This window comes from Rhincodon typus, chromosome 6, assembly GCF_021869965.1.
Source record: "Rhincodon typus isolate 14 chromosome 6, sRhiTyp1.1, whole genome shotgun sequence".
NCBI lineage: Eukaryota > Metazoa > Chordata > Chondrichthyes > Orectolobiformes > Rhincodontidae > Rhincodon > Rhincodon typus.
In genome coordinates, this window is record NC_063337.1 from 95,102,097 (window position 1) to 95,117,853 (window position 15,757).

The window sequence follows — 15,757 nt, forward strand, 5'->3', positions numbered from 1 at the left end:
TTTCATGTAGGCTTTGCCCCTAGGGACTCTGCTTGATACTGATTCTTTGGTCACACATGGGTGTTTTTTCCTGGTGACGGTACGTTAATAAAGTTGTTTGCATACCTGTTTTTTTTACACACCCGCACACGCACAAACAAGGGTGCTGTGGAAAATAAGCTGTATGGCAGTAGTGTAAGGAAATTAAAAAACAAAAAAAAAGTATAGCCAGGAGATTAGGATCTCCTCAGTTCAGGGGACTGGCTCTGAGCTGGCTGGTCACAGCCAGTGTACTGTGCACAAAAAATAAATAAATAAGCAGGAGTCTCTTCCACCACGCAGACACACCTTGGCTTGCCTACTTACTGCTGAGCGGTGGGGATTCCCAGTGGAAGGGTCTCTAAGCGGGAGTCCTCCCTCTTTCCCTTGAGGATCTGGGATGGAGAATGCTGCATGCAGCAGCCTATTATAAATGCAGACTGCAGTGGCTTATGGAATCCCAGCCCAACCGCTTATTTCGTGGTGGTGCTGTGGAGTCCGTGGACCATGTTATATTATTGGTTGTGGGTGTTTGCACTCCCTTTTTAGTTACCTGAAAAACCTTTTGTTGTGTTTTTGGGTTGCACTTCAGCCGCACGCTTCTGATCTTTGGGTACCCAGTGCGGAGGGGTGTGGGCAGATTGGAGGATTTCCTTACAGGCCTGCTCCTGGGCTTGGCCAGGCTGGTATAAACATGTCCAGGCAGTGGGCCGTGGAAGGGGTCGTCTCCGCTGACCGCCTATCCCTGTTCTACAAGTTATGTTCCGGGTGTCATTGGAGAGGGAACTCACGGTGTATGCCAATGCTCTTGATGCCTTTAGGGAGAGGTGGGCACTGCAGGGGTTGGAGTCCTGTATTTCCCCCTCCAATCCTATTTTGATTCAATCCCTTCCCTCCCTCTTCACTTCTTTACATAAGCATTGCCCTTATCGGGGTTTACTTGTTACTGGTCCCTGGCCACATGGGTGTTCTTCTTGGTAATGGAAATATTGAACAAAATTCTTACACAATGGTGTCTTTTTTTTACTGAGTCACGATTTGGAGAAAAATTAAGTATTACTACTGAGGAGTAGTAGTAAGAAAAACAAAAAATTAAGAGAGTCTCAGAGTCTCCTCACTCTAGGCTCTGATACTGAGCTGGCTGGTCAGAGTCCATATACTGTGCTCATGTAAATAAAGGGTGACTTGGTGACAGGATACCAGCCTTTGTAGAGTTATTTCAGAGCGAAAACCCAGAATTGAGTCCCAATCGTCATGATTAAAGGTTCGTAGGGTCTCCCTGACTCTGGGCAATATTTCGAGCAATGATCCAGCCCGTTGTGCAGGAGAAAGGTCAGGTCAGAAACAGATCACTGTGGGTCAGTGAGACACGTGAGCATCGTCCCTGTATCATTGGAAGGCCAGTGTTCAGATTCCTTACACCTCCCTATCACTGCAACCTTCATCAGCCCCAAAACCAGTGCTTCTCTTTCTTTTTTCTTGGTGTCACCCCATTTTAATGGCCAGACTGTGACCCCAGAGGAAGATAATTGTGACAAATGGGATGGCCTACAGGAGCTGTGAAGTGGGGCTAAAGAGGAAGTGGATGTTGTTACTGAGTGGGGATCTTTTCTTCCAGCAGGAGTTGGGCCTCAAAGGTCTGTCTGTTTGTCCGTGCCTACTAGTTTAAAAAAAAAGAGGACGTAAATGGGCCAGAAATCAATCTAAGCTCCACAGCAGCCATTGCTTTGACTCCAAAATCTCAACTGGGGTCACAACCCACAATTTCAAAAGCCCACCAGGATCTTTGAACTCCTCTAACTCTGTCATCTTCACCGTTTAAAATAATTCCATTATTGGTGCCATGGTTGCTCGGGGCCTACATTCCGGCCTTTTCCCCCTAAATCTCTCTTTCTGCCTCAAGGTATTCCTTAAAACCTATAGCTTTGAGTAGTTTTTTTGATCATGTGTTCCTATATCTGCATTTAGTGTCAAATCATGTTTGAAAATCACTGCTGTGAAGCACCGTGGGACATTATACTGTGTTAAAAAAAGCCATCTAAATCTATGGTTGCAACATCCACTGATAGTAGGAATTTGTGTTTGATCTAGGCCCAAAGGATGGGAGAGTAAAACTCCAGCTCTTCTTGTAATCTGCCAGATCAGACTGGGCCAGCATCTTTCCAACTTACAACACTTACACAAACTTTTCATTTGGGCACCAGATACCCTGTCCTCTGACTCCTAATCCATTACTACCTTGTTACAAACTTCACAGGTCTGGCCAGTCGGCTGCCAGACTGGTCGATTATAACACAAAACTCTTTTTAAAAAGCCTCTGAGTCAACCTTTCACAGTGATCCCAAACCTCAGGAGATTAAAAGATGGGAAGCTGGAGTCTCTGACTCTTCCTGCTTCAGAGGACAGGCTGCGATTGGTTTATTAATGTCCTGTATTGTATGAACCGTGTTCCCCAGCACTTTGTGTGTGGGATGTCTCATTTGATTGGGTCTGGGGAACATTGGGATTACAAGACCAGAACAGAGCAGTACCTATCAATGTCACCTCCCACCATCCTATTCATCACAAATACAAGAATATTAGAGCTCTTGGTCAATGGCAGTGATCAATCTCTATTGATAAGTTTACCTTAAACCCAGACATGGAGTGAAATCAACCTTTGGGAACCAAAGATCTAAAAGCTTCTCCTGTACATAGGAACAGATAATTTCCTAATAAATGGCGAGTGAGTCAGAGTTTTCATGTTGGAGATGTGGAATTTCTGTACGATCTCCTCCTGCCTGCCCACTCACTGTGACACTGGAATTCATTCATTGTTTCCTTGCCCTCCGTTCAGGGGTTTTCCAGACCTAGCAATCAGATTTCAGCAGGTTACCCCTCAAAGGCAAATCTTCCATTGATGAGTATCTTTATTGACTCTGTGGGTTTTTTTTTAAAGCTCAGATGATTTTCAATGGAAACCAGTGAAACTTAAGTGCTCGGGATATTAATACTGACACATTTGAATTTTGATTGCTCCCACAGGTTTGTTGGGTCCTGATGGTCTGCCTGGTTTAGATGGGTTAAAAGGAAACAAAGGCTTCCCAGGATCCCCAGGTACAGACTGTAGATTTTTCTCTGATTACTCTCTACATGGTACAGATAACAGGAGTTCGTATATTCTCATGACCCCTAATAAATTCTGTTAATATTCATGCTGTTGTCACCTTTAAGGCTTAACTATTCCAAATCACTCCTGGTCTCCCAGAGTCTACCCACTATAAATGTGAGGCCACTCAAAACTCTACTGACTGTGTTTTTCATCACACAAACTCCTGTTCAATTAGCACGCACTGTGTTCATTGGCCTGTATTGGCTCTGAGTTGAGCAATTCCCTAAGATTGTTTCCAGTTTCCTCCATGGTCTCTTCTTGTGTCTGTAGATCCCTCCAGCCTGTAAACCCTCTGCAATCCTCCCATTCTGGTATCTGGAGCATCCTCAGTTTTAATCATTCCACAATGCTTTTGATTGCCTACACCCCAAGCTCTGGAAATCTCTTGCTAAAACTCTCCAATTTCTAGTCTTCATTTCACTCCCTTAAGACACCCTTTAAAACTGAATAACACTTTGATCAAGCTAATATCTCCTTTTGTAGCTCGTAGTCAAATTTTATCTGATAAAACATGCGGGAAAACACCTTGAGATATTTTGCTATGTCAAAGATTCCTTTTTTTTTGTTGAAAACCTTTTATGTGGTAGATGTTGCTTCAGTCTCCTGGAGTGGAACTTCACAAAACTCCTGCCTCCCATTCCACTCCCCACTCCTGGGAGCCCAGATCAAGGTCCAATGAGACTCAGTGCAAACACAAGCTGTGAAATTCAGTTCTTTAGTATCGGCTTTAGCAAAGCCCAAACCTCTGTCAGCTAGGCAATTGCCTGCCACTGTCAGCAAGGGAATAAGGTTGCAGATGGTGGGCAATTGGGCCAAAATTGGTGAATGGGTGTTGGAGGCTGGAATTAGCTGCCGTTGCTTATTCACAGCAAAGATCCCCAGTCCGAGGTGCATTCTGGGGGTACTGGAGCTGGGTGGGATGGGTGCACTAGCATGCAATGTGGGCTAATCCTTTTAACCCACCCACCCCCTACCAATGGGAGAAAGCATCTGGGAAATAAACTTGCAGCTTTTCTCTCGTTTAACCTTTAGGAAACTTTTAGAAATATTAATCCGGGAGAAAATGAGCAGTCACTTGGACAAATGTGAAATCATGAAGGAAAGCCAGCAGAGATTTACTAAACAATAGTTTAACCAGATTGGGCCATACGGTGGCTCAGTGGTTAGCACTGCTGCCTCACAGCGCCAGGGATCCGGGTTCGATTCCATCTTCGGGCAACTGTCTGTGTAGAGTTTGCACGTTCTCCCCGTGTCTGCACTGGTTTCCTCCCACAGCCCAAAGGTGTGCAGGTTAGGTGGATTGGCCATGGGTAAATTGCCCATAGTGTTGTGGGATGTGTAGGCTAGGTGGACAATCCATGGGGAAAAGCAGAGCTACACAGATAGGGTAGAACGTGGGTGCAGTGCTCCTCAGAGGTTTGGTGTTGACTTGATTGGCTGAATGTAGGGAATCTATGAAATTGTGTGTGTGTGTGTGTTTTTACATGGTAACAGAAAGTGTTGATGAGGGTAGTGTAGTAGATGTGGTACACGCAGACCTCTACGATTATGGAATGTGGGATGGGACCTTGTACATTCGGTTAAACAAGAAACCAAGGACTCAGTTCAGTGTCAATGCTGCACTCCCTCACTACAGCACTGAATTATTAAGCTGAGCTAATGGCTAAACCTTAAACCTACATCATCCTATCTCTGAAGGTAGGGCTACAAATACACCAAGCTCACAATGAACATTCCACTCTGATTGCAGTGTGTAACATTGCTCTTTTACGAACAGGTCCAAGCGGGAGAGGATCTCCAGGTGAACCTGGTCACCAGGGTGAGAAAGGGGAGAAAGGATTACCCAGCACCAAACTGGGGGAACCAGGGCTGCCAGGGGAAGTTGGTCCCAGGGGTGATGTCGGTAAGTGTTGGTTAAAACTGTTTGACTCTTTACATGTTGAATGATGCAAAGACTCTTCCCACCAAAACCCCTGCTCACCCCTATCACAGAGACCACGTTTGACAAGTTCCGATTCTAACACTGAATGATTCCTCCGCAAACACTCACTACTGGTTTCTCATTTATTTCAGGTGAACCAGGCCTCGCTGGTGCAATGGGACCTCCTGGTGATCCAGGACCCCTGATCCCATCGAACAAACCAGGAAAAGCAGGTGATCCAGGCCCAAGAGGAAGTGAGGGTCCACAAGGTAAATTAGATCCCTGAGTGACCGTGATTGGTCAGGATTCTCACTAGATCACTACAATTGATCAGAATGCTCGTTGAGTAGTTGGAAAAAGCTTCATTCATTTGCATTGTGTATTGTGAGACCGTAGAGACAAACCATGGATGGTGAATCGAAGAACTGTCAACATTTACTGACATTAGAGTGAGTGCCTGATGTGCATGCCGAAATCTCCTCGAACACAGGAGCTGCATTCAGAGAGTTGGTGTCAGTGATGAGCCATTTGGCTGACGCAGCAAAGATGTTAAGCTTTGTCCTGGGCTTTCTTATAGGTTACCCTGGCCGACCTGGTCCCTCTGGCAGGTGGGGACAACCTGGAAACAAGGGTGAGAAAGGGATTCCAGGTGCACCTGGCTTCGGAGGATCACCAGGGATCCCTGGTGATAAGGGAGCTTCTGGTCTTCCAGGTATCAATGGCATTCCTGGAAATAAAGGCAAGTCTGACATCTCTTACAAATATAAAAAGTAGATTGCTTTATCGTGGGAAATTGTATCAAACTAGTTATTACGTAATAAACTTATTAAAACACAAGGAATTGTAATATTTGCAAGGCAGTGGGCTGTATTGGATTGGTTGGTAGCACCCCATTGGTCACCTATTAATGTCCCAAATATATTCCATTCCAGTACCTTCAATAACTCTGAATATTGAACATGTGACATAATGGTTTACAAACACAACTGTCTTTCTCCCTCCCACATCCAGTTTCACCCTCTCCCATAGTCTTCCAGAGATTAGCCAAATTCATGGGAAATCCAGGTCACATCTCTGGATCAAGTGGGGACTTGAACCCAAATCTTCTTGTCCAGAGGTAAGGACACTACCACCATGCCACAAGAGTCCTTGACTACTGACCAATCAGTTGGAGGGATAGAAGTCCCATCTCCAGCAAACCAGAGTTAATTCATTACAGGATAACTGATAATGACAGGGGCACGTTCACCATCATCAGAAAAATCCATCTATAGTGATTGTAATGGGGTCAGCCAGGTGGACCTCATAGAATATGAGTTCCCTGATTGGGGCTGTTAACCTGGTCCAATCAAGGAGCCCTGGCTGACAGATATACAGGAGTGTCAGGGGTTCTGTTCGCTCTAGGTGCTGGCTCTGAGCTAGCTGGGACAGTGTCTCACGTACCATGCACATGTAAATAAAGGGTGACAAGGTGACAGATACCAGCCTCTGTGGAGTTATTTCACTATTTATGTTCTGTATTATGCTCAAAATATTTGTAACTTACTTTTAAAATATATATATGTTGAAAGGTCAAAGAGGTGACCAGGGTATAATGGGTTACCCTGGGAAAGCCGGACCACAAGGAGACCGTGGAGTCCCTGGACAGAAAGGTTCAGTGGGTCTCGCTGGTAAGTGAAGCATGTGCTCTCTCCGATCAACATTGTGACAGCTTCCTCTCTCACAGTTCACCCTACAACTACGCCTGAGCTTTTGTAATAAATAAGACAGACGTCAATCACATGCACACATGCTTGAAGGAACCTGAGGGGACCTTCACAACCCTGTCAGACTGCCTTAGAACGTGACAGGACCCAAAGCAGGATAGATTCACATCCAAAAGTACCAGGTCCCATTTCAGTTTCAACCCTGATACTCCACCCCTCACCAGGAATCCTGGATCAGTTAATCACCCTTTACTTCTCGCAGTGGACACTTCTATGATAATATCTCTCCGTGATAGAATCGGAACTTTCTGACTCTGCATTCTGTATTGATTTCTTTTCCTCATCTTTGACATTTCTGGGAAAACCCAGCATTTACTGAGGATAATGGTTGGGACATCCTGGAGGAAATTCTGATGTAACTTGAATATTTACACCTGAAAACTTATTACAGAACTCCAGTCATTCAGCCCAAGGAGCGGTAAGCCAGGCAATGTTCCAGCTCTTGGTAAAATAGGGCTGAATGACCTTTGTTTGTTCCTGCTTTCCTTTCCCAACAAGTTTCAAATTTCCAAATCCCGACCTGGCATCATGTGGGTTTCAGACTTAATGTCCAGCTCCTTAAGGAAGATGCAACTCACAGGCACTTACAGAAGCTGGACACTACAGAGATGTCAAGACTTCCAGAAGATATTTGAAAAAGTTCCACATGAAAGACCATGACTTGCACCCAAAAGTGTGAGGATTCAGGCTAAATCTCAGAAATGGAAAATAACCTGGACAGATTGTAGAAAACACCGAATCATTGCTGGAGGCGAATAGGTAGAAATGTTGAGAAACTCAGTGTTGGATTGATGTTGGTTATAATTCACACTCACGGCAACATAGTCAGATTTTGCAGACATACCAGATCAGGAGAGGGTGGGGACTGGGGTCAGAAAGCTCGGTGTATGTTAGATGAGATCTGTTTTTGCTAATTCTCTCTCTGAATTGAATGGGTTTCCAGGTTTATTGGGATTGCCCGGCCCACAGGGACCAGCCCCTCTTCCTCAACAATTCTCCGCTCCGCGTGGGGCTAACGGCACTCCAGGAAATCCTGGGCGTCGTGGTTTTCCAGGAGACCCAGGCCCAAAGGGCATTCGTGGGGATGAAGGTGAGAGTGCAAACATCTGTTTAGTTTTTCATTCTTCCACAAACGTCTGAGGAAGTACATGCTATTGTCTGGAGCAGAGCACTTAGAACAGTAGAATGACGCCTTATCCTGTACTATTCTAGCTGACTGCATTGTGTGAGCACTTTGATACATGCATGCACATGCACACAGACATGTGTACACACACACGTGCGCATGCGCGTGCAGACACACACACACACACACACTCTCTCTCTCACCCTTCAATGAGATGGCCCACACGCACCTTCCTCGCAGGAACTAGGAATGAACAAAAAGATGGTCACTATGTTATTGCTATTTGTGGGATCTTGCTGTGTACAAGTTGGCCATGTCCTATGTTACAACAATGGACTCCACTGTAAACGTACTTCACTGGCTGTTTAAAAAAAAACACTTTGAAATCCTGGGATGGTGAAGGTGCTATGGAAAGACAGGTTTTTATTTTCGTTCATATGTCGAACCTTAATGTCAGACAAGCTGGAGAAGAGCGTGCGAGGATAGATACTGTTGATGTTGCTGCTTAAACCAGCTTATGTGACTGATTCTGAGAGTCTGTTTAAATATCTCTGGTTTTGTGTTGTGTTTCTCTGCACAGGTGTGAAGGGCCCTCGGGGTAAACCAGGAATCCCCGGGCTCACCAGCTCCCCGGGGAAAATGGGTCCCAGAGGTGAACCAGGTCCAGTCGGTCAACAAGGACCTTTGGGATTTCCAGGTACAACACCGTTGCCCGCAGCACACCACCTGAGTGAGGGGAGGAGAATGGGGGCAAGGCACGTCCGAGATTCAACCTGTGTGACAGGGCAATGCCAGCCAGTTTCACGCTCCACCCCATTCACGTTAATTGCTAAAATAATTTTCGATAGCACCTGGCCCTCCCCAGCCTCAAAACCTCTTCCCACAATGTTTTCATTCTCAAAGGCCAAGATGCTGAAAATGTGAAATACACACCAACCATGCTGGAGTTTCTCATCAGTGTCTACAGAGAGTGAGGAGGAGTTAACATTTCAGGTGTGTGACCTTTTGTCAAAACGGAGACAGTAAAGGGTGATGTTTTCACTATTCAGCCATGCAGCAGTCTGGAGGGTGCAAGACCCCAGGCCTGTTCCTGGTAACCGTGGCGCTGTGTGAAAATGGCACGTGTCCAGTAACAACATTCTACAAGGAGCTCTGTAGGGACAGGATTTGAGCTGTTCGTTGGCACAGTGCAGAAGACCATGGATGGAAAAGTCAGAGGTCATGCTTTACAACTTGCACTGTCATCCCTGTCACTACTTTACTTTCTTCTGCCTTTCTGTCTATTAGCCTGGTGTTGTCGTGAGATTTCTCCTCCCTTCTGCCTTCTCCCTGATTCGGTCAGCTGAATGAACCTCTCCCCCTCTCCGTACGCCCTTCCCAAACAATCACAGAAGGTGCAATTTTTGCCCATTTCACCTCCTGACTGTCCAAGGACCCAAACACACCTTCCAGGTGAAGCAGCAATTCACTTGAACTTCTCTTAATCATATCTACTGTACTCGCTGCTTACAATGCCATCGCAATGGGGAAGCCAGGCGCAGACTTCGTGGAAACCTCCACTCCGTCCGTATGAATGAGCCCAACCTTCCAGTTGCTTGCCTTTCAATAAATTATCTGGCTGCCATTGCTGACCTTTCCATCCTGGGTCTGCTACAATGTTCCAACGAAGCTCCATGTAAGCTGAAGGAACAGCACCTCACTTTCCGCTGAGGCAGTTGACAGTCTTCAGGGCTGAACATCGACTTCAACAACTTTTGAGCATACCCAATGTCTTCCCTTTGTCTTTTGTTCTGGGCACCATCACCATCTGTTCCATCTACTCCTCCTCCTACTCTGTCAACAGCATAACACTAACTAGTATCCAAGCCCTTTCAGCACTGAATAAGAGTCACACCAGACTCAAAATATTAACACTGTTTCTCTCTCCACAGATGCTGCCAGACATGCTGAGTTTCTCCAGAAATTTCAGTGTTTCAGATTTCCAGAATCAGCAGCATTTGGCTTTTATTTTATATTGTGTGTGCACATGAAGGTGTCAGGGTGTGTGTGTGTATATGTGTGAGTGTGCATGCGTGAACTGTGTGTTTGTCTGTATGTGAGAGAACCTGTGTGTGTGTGTGTGCGTGCGTGTGAGTGTGTGTCTATCTGTGTGAGAGTATGTGTGTCTTTTTGTGTGTGTGTGTGTGTGTGTGTGAGTGTGCAAGTGTGTGTCCATCTGTGTGTGTATGTGTGTCTGCATGTGTGAGACAGTGTGAGTGTGTGTCTGTGTATGTGTGTGAGAGAGTGTGTGTCTGTGTGTGTGTGTGTGTGTGTGAGAGTGCAAGTGTGTGTGTGTGTGAAAGAGTGTGTGTGTGTGAGAGAGAGACTGTGTATGTCTGTGTATAAGTGTGTCTATTTGTGTATTTGTGTGTCTGTTTGTATATGTGTGTGAGAGTGCATGTGTGTGTGTTTATGTGTGTGTCTGTTTGTGTAAGTGTGTGAGAGAGAGTGTGTGTGTATGTTTATGTGTGTGTGAGACAGTGTGAGTGTGTGTGTGTGTGAGGGACGGTGTAAATGTGTGTGAGAGCGTGCGTATGGGTGGTTGTGAAGTGAGCTTTGGATGTGAAGAAGGTTGTGAGATTGTGCACCATCACTCTCCTTCACATACTCTCCTTAGATCATCCTGTCACAAATCCATAACTATTTTTATCGTATTTTTTTCTGCATTGAACTGTCGAGCCTGACCTTTTGTTTTGTTCTGCAGGTGCCCGTGGGATCCCAGGAGTACGTGGGATGGAAGGGATGCCAGGCCGAAGCGTCAATGTGGGATACCTCTTGGTTAAACACAGTCAGTCACAGGAAATCCCACCCTGTCCACTGGGAATGAACAAACTCTGGGATGGATACAGTCTGTTATTTGTGGAAGGACAAGAAAAAGCTCACAATCAAGATCTGGGTGGGTTGCAAAATAATAATGTCAGACTTCCTAACGTTCATCCCTGTTTTCAAGTTGTTCTGTGTCTTACCCCTCTCTTGTACGGGTTTATGAATGAGAAGCCGGACTGCAATAACTACATTCCAGCTGTTGCCTAATTTTAACATGGCCTTTATAATTTTGACAATACTATGGGGATGCAGAACTTTTAAATCCTCATCCTTGATTTAATCTCTCAGAATTAACGTTAAATGCCCCTTAGTTCCGACATCACTTACTTCAACACTCGCTCTGCACTGACACTCCCTTGCTGCAGCTCTCCCTCAGACTGACACTCCCTTGCTGCAGCTCTCCCTCAGACTGACACTCCCTCGCTGCAGCACTCCCTCAGACTAACACTCCCACAGACTGACACTCCCTCGCTGCAGCTCTCCCTCAGACTGACACTCCCGCACTGCAGCTCTCCCTCGGACAGACACTCCCTCGGACTGACACTCCCTCACTGCAGCTCTCCCTCAGACTGACACTCCCTCGCTGCAGCTCTCCCTCCGACTGACACTCCCTCAGACAGACACTCCCTCGCTGCATTGACACTCTCGGTACTGACACTCATAGTAAACAATCCTTCAGTATGTTCCCTGTATCTATATCACTGTCTCCAGACCGTTCCCCTCACAGTTCAACGCTCACTCAGTGCTCAATGAGAAGGTTGGTCTGCTTTCTTTGCTGAACACTCTGCAATGGGATTTCAACTCAGGACCAGAGTTGAGGACAGGTGTATTATCGCTGAGCCAAGTGTGTCCATTATTTAGTTGGGAGAGGAACACAGTTATGTTCCTAATCTGTCAGAGCTCAGTTGTCAGAATGGAAACTGGAGAGAGCGAATGTTGGGATTGTCAGATGTGATACATGTGATAGCAGGTTTTCCTCAGTGCATTCATTCTGGCTGTTTCCCTCTCCAGGGTTAGCTGGATCGTGTATGCCAAGGTTCAGTACAATGCCCTTTGTGTATTGTAACATCAATAACATTTGCTACTTTGCAAGCCGAAATGACAAGTCTTACTGGTTGTCTACCAACGCTCCAATTCCAATGATGCCGGTTGCCGATGCCGAAATCAAACAGTACATCAGCCGGTGCTCGGTCTGTGAGACTCCCTCTCTGGCAGTCGCTGTTCACAGCCAAGACATTACAATCCCAATGTGCCCCACTGGGTGGCGCAGTCTGTGGATTGGCTACTCTTTTCTAATGGTAAGATTTTACATAACTTCAATGTGTCAAAAATCTCTGGTGTTTGGGACAGATAGTGTTGACTCATAGAATTCTATAGCACGTTTGGTTCATCATATCCATGCTGACTGTTTGAAAGATCTAAATGTGAGGTGTTGCATTTTGAAAAGGCAAATCAGGACAGGATTGTACACTTAATGGTAGAGCCCTGGGGAGTGTTGTTGAACAATGAGACCCGAGGATGCAGGTTCATAGCTCCTCGAAGCTGGAGTTGCAGATAGACAGGGTAGCTGAAGAAGGTGTTTAGTACACTTGCCTTGAGTTCTGAGGAAGGGTCACCGGATCCGAAACGTTAACTTTGTTTTTTCCTTCACAGATGCTGCCAGACCTGCTGAGCTTTTCCAGCAACTTTGTTTTTGTTCCTGATTTACAGCATCTGCAGTTCTTTCGGTTTTTATTAAGACAATAGTTAGATCACTTTTGGAACACAGCACTAAATTCTTGTCTCCCTGCTACAGGAAAGATGTTAAAGATGTTGAAAGTGTTTGGAAAAGATTACTGTGTTTCCAGGATTGGAAGATTTGAGCTGTAGGAGAGGCTGAAAAGGCTGGGGCTGTTTTCCTTGAGCATCAGAGGCTGAGGGTTGACCTTGTAAAATCAAGAGGGGCTTGGATAGGGTAAATAGCCAAGGTCTTTTTTTCCCCAGGGTAGGGGAGTCCAAAACTAGAGGGCATAGGTTTAAGAGGGGACCTAAAGGACACCTTTTTCACACAGAGGGTGGTGCATGAATGGAATGTGCTGCCAGAGGAAGTGATGGAGGTTGGTACAATTACAGCATTTAAAAGGCATCCAGATGGGTATATGAATAGGAAGATTTTAGAGGGATATGGGAAATGCTGGCAAATGGAACTAGATTAATTTAGGATAGCTGGTTGGAATGGACGAGTTGGACCAAAGGTTCTGTTTCTGTGCTGTAAAACTCTATGACTCTAGTCCTACTGCCTCTGCTCTCCACTTTAGTCCTATAAACTGATTACTGATCAAAATACCATTTGAATCTGCTAACACCATCCTTTCAGACACTGCATTCCAGCCTGAGATAAGAAAATTGTCTCTCCCCTCTGGTTTAAGTGATCTGAAATTTGTGACCATCCTGTCACCAGAAGCAACTTTCCTTGCTTTATCAAAGTCCTTCATAATTTTAAATAGTTTTTCACATCTCCCCTTGACCTTCTCTGCTTGAAGAAGATCAATTGCATCTTTCCAAGTCCCTCAGACCTGGACCCATTGTCGGAAATCTCTGCTCCCGCTTCAGTTGTCTCAAGGTTGTATTTTGCAGCTTTGGCCTCTAGGAGGAGAAACTTAATAAATTCACAGATGAGAGCCAGAGCTAGGATCATCTAGAATGAGTCCTCCGTCAGCTGGTATTCAGCTGACTCAACTGCAGATGTATTTCCTTCGATATGGAGAGATCCTAACATGAAAAGGGGCTGATCATTAACTAAGTGAGGTGGCTGTTTTCTGTGATGTTGAATCTGCGATCTGTGTGCATGAATATTCTGTACTTTCCCTTCCAGCACACAGCTGCAGGCAGCGAAGGAGGTGGTCAGTCCTTGGTGTCACCTGGCAGCTGTCTGGAGGATTTTCGAACCACTCCTTTTGTGGAATGCAACGGTGCCCGTGGCACATGCCATTACTTTGCCAATAAGCACAGTTTCTGGCTATCGACTGTTGACCCCGGCCAGCAGTTCAAGGAGCAACCCATACCTGACACTCTGAAAGCAGGACAGCTTCTAACCCGGATTGGGCGGTGCCAAGTCTGCATGAAGAATTTATAACAATCACCACCCCCCCCCCCCACCCCCTGCAATAAATAATCACTCACTGCCACCCTCAGAAATCCATAGGGTGAAGACAACAACGTGATGGACAGGAAAAAACTGGCAATCCAAATTATTTTGTTCAATTGCGCTGTCTTTGAGCTAGGAACCTCTAACACAGATAATACCTGACAAACCAATTATATAAATCACCCATTGGAGAGACCCCTGGCAGCAACATTTAACTTCATTAATGCACTAAATTCAGCTTGTTCTCTTTAAGGCTTAGCACTAAAAAAAAAAATGTTGGCACCACTAATCGAGGTTCACCAGCCAAGCCCTGGCCACAGAAGTGCGGGGATGAGAAATATCTGATTCCAACAAAAATTCCAACTTTTTCATGCAGTTGTGCTTTGGAATTTTTCCCATTCTGGCCCAGAGATGTCCTCCACTCCCACCTCTTTACTCTGCCACCTCTTACTCATTTGCTGGGATTGGGGAAGTGTAAAGGCTATGCTTTGTGCAGCTGCCACTGCAGTGTGCGGCCTGTCTTCCTACACTGGGGCATTGGTCTGGTGCTGCCTCCACTGCAACAGACTGTAGCCAAGGCCTGGGATTCAGGACTAGAGCAGAAGGAGCAGACCGCAGGCTAGGATCTAGGCTGTAGCTGGGTGGGTGGAGGAGTGGGACAAGGATGTTAGGAGCTTGCAGAACAACAGTCGAGCTTGCACTGTGGCTCTATTGAGCTAGCTGTAAGGTAGAAGCAGTGTGTCTTATGGTGTCTCATAGCTACAACAACGAGACTGGTTAATGCAGTATTACACTTCTATCCCAAACATCCCCCTTTAGATATTACAAAAAATGTACGTATTATCATTTACATAACAGATAACACACTGTGCACAACTATTCTCATGCATTCACAGTTTATTATTCTCATCAGGCCTTGCACATTTCAACCAGTCTTTACATCGCGTCAATCTCTTTGTAGTATTTGTTCATCTGGGTAATGTTCCTTCTCTGGGGAGTGTCAGTCCTTTGTCACTTGTTTTTGTTGTTGCAGTACCTGTTGTTCTATACCTCTGGGACTGAAGGTTGGTCTGAGTAGTTGATGAATTCACAGCTTCCTGCTTGGCTGCCTGCAGTGTCAGAGCAGCTCCTTCAGTGGTGCCTGTGCTTGTGATGGTGTAGTGGGTCACTCACTTCCGTCACATTGGCAGTTGCTCAACACGGGTCCCGAGTTGCCAATTTGGCTGACTCTTGTTGAACATTGAATGTTTGGACACTGTAGGTTTGGCAGTTTTGTGAAAATGAAATGTGTCTTTTTGAAATATCATTTTGATTCTGTCACTTCCGTCTTCTAGTTTCAGTAGCTTTTAGTTTTAAACTGGATAAGTAGTTTGGGTTTGGCTTGAGTGTTCCTACTGGATATCTTTCCATAAGTATGCATCTCTACTCTGTATGCTGGATTTGCTTAATTTCTTTATGATTTGGGAATTTTCACTGCTGCCTCAGCCTTTCCCTTTGACCTAGGGGGTAGTATAGAGATAATATATTATGCTAAATTTCCTAATCTTTGATGAAGCGACTGAACCCTTCACTCAAACTGATGGCCGTTGTCACTGTTCACAATGTTTGAAATGCCCTAACAACCAAGTATACTATTAGGCATTAAAAGTCTCATGGTGGTCATGGGAGGTAGACTAGCTGACTTCAAAAGTAGCCAGAATAAAGAGTCCACAGTGACAAGATAATGAGTTTCTGGGAGAGTGAAGACATCGACTCCCAGCTTCATCCATGGTCTGCCTGGGAA

General features: G+C 45.5%; 1 protein-coding gene across 1 annotated transcript in view; it reads left to right on the top strand.

Moving 5' to 3' along the window:
• Nucleotides 1–15,280, top strand: part of LOC109924279 (collagen alpha-2(IV) chain-like) — a 55,861-nt gene extending 40,581 nt beyond the window's left edge. The window contains exons 18-27 of the mRNA XM_048598417.1: nucleotides 3,043–3,114; nucleotides 4,947–5,072; nucleotides 5,243–5,359; nucleotides 5,668–5,829; nucleotides 6,662–6,760; nucleotides 7,800–7,946; nucleotides 8,563–8,679; nucleotides 10,726–10,917; nucleotides 11,859–12,145; nucleotides 13,702–15,280. Coding sequence (XP_048454374.1) covers nucleotides 3,043–3,114; nucleotides 4,947–5,072; nucleotides 5,243–5,359; nucleotides 5,668–5,829; nucleotides 6,662–6,760; nucleotides 7,800–7,946; nucleotides 8,563–8,679; nucleotides 10,726–10,917; nucleotides 11,859–12,145; nucleotides 13,702–13,962 — 1,580 coding nt within the window. The 3' untranslated portion in view covers nucleotides 13,963–15,280. The remainder of the gene's footprint in view (nucleotides 1–3,042; nucleotides 3,115–4,946; nucleotides 5,073–5,242; nucleotides 5,360–5,667; nucleotides 5,830–6,661; nucleotides 6,761–7,799; nucleotides 7,947–8,562; nucleotides 8,680–10,725; nucleotides 10,918–11,858; nucleotides 12,146–13,701) is intronic.
• Nucleotides 15,281–15,757: the final 477 nt, after the last annotated feature.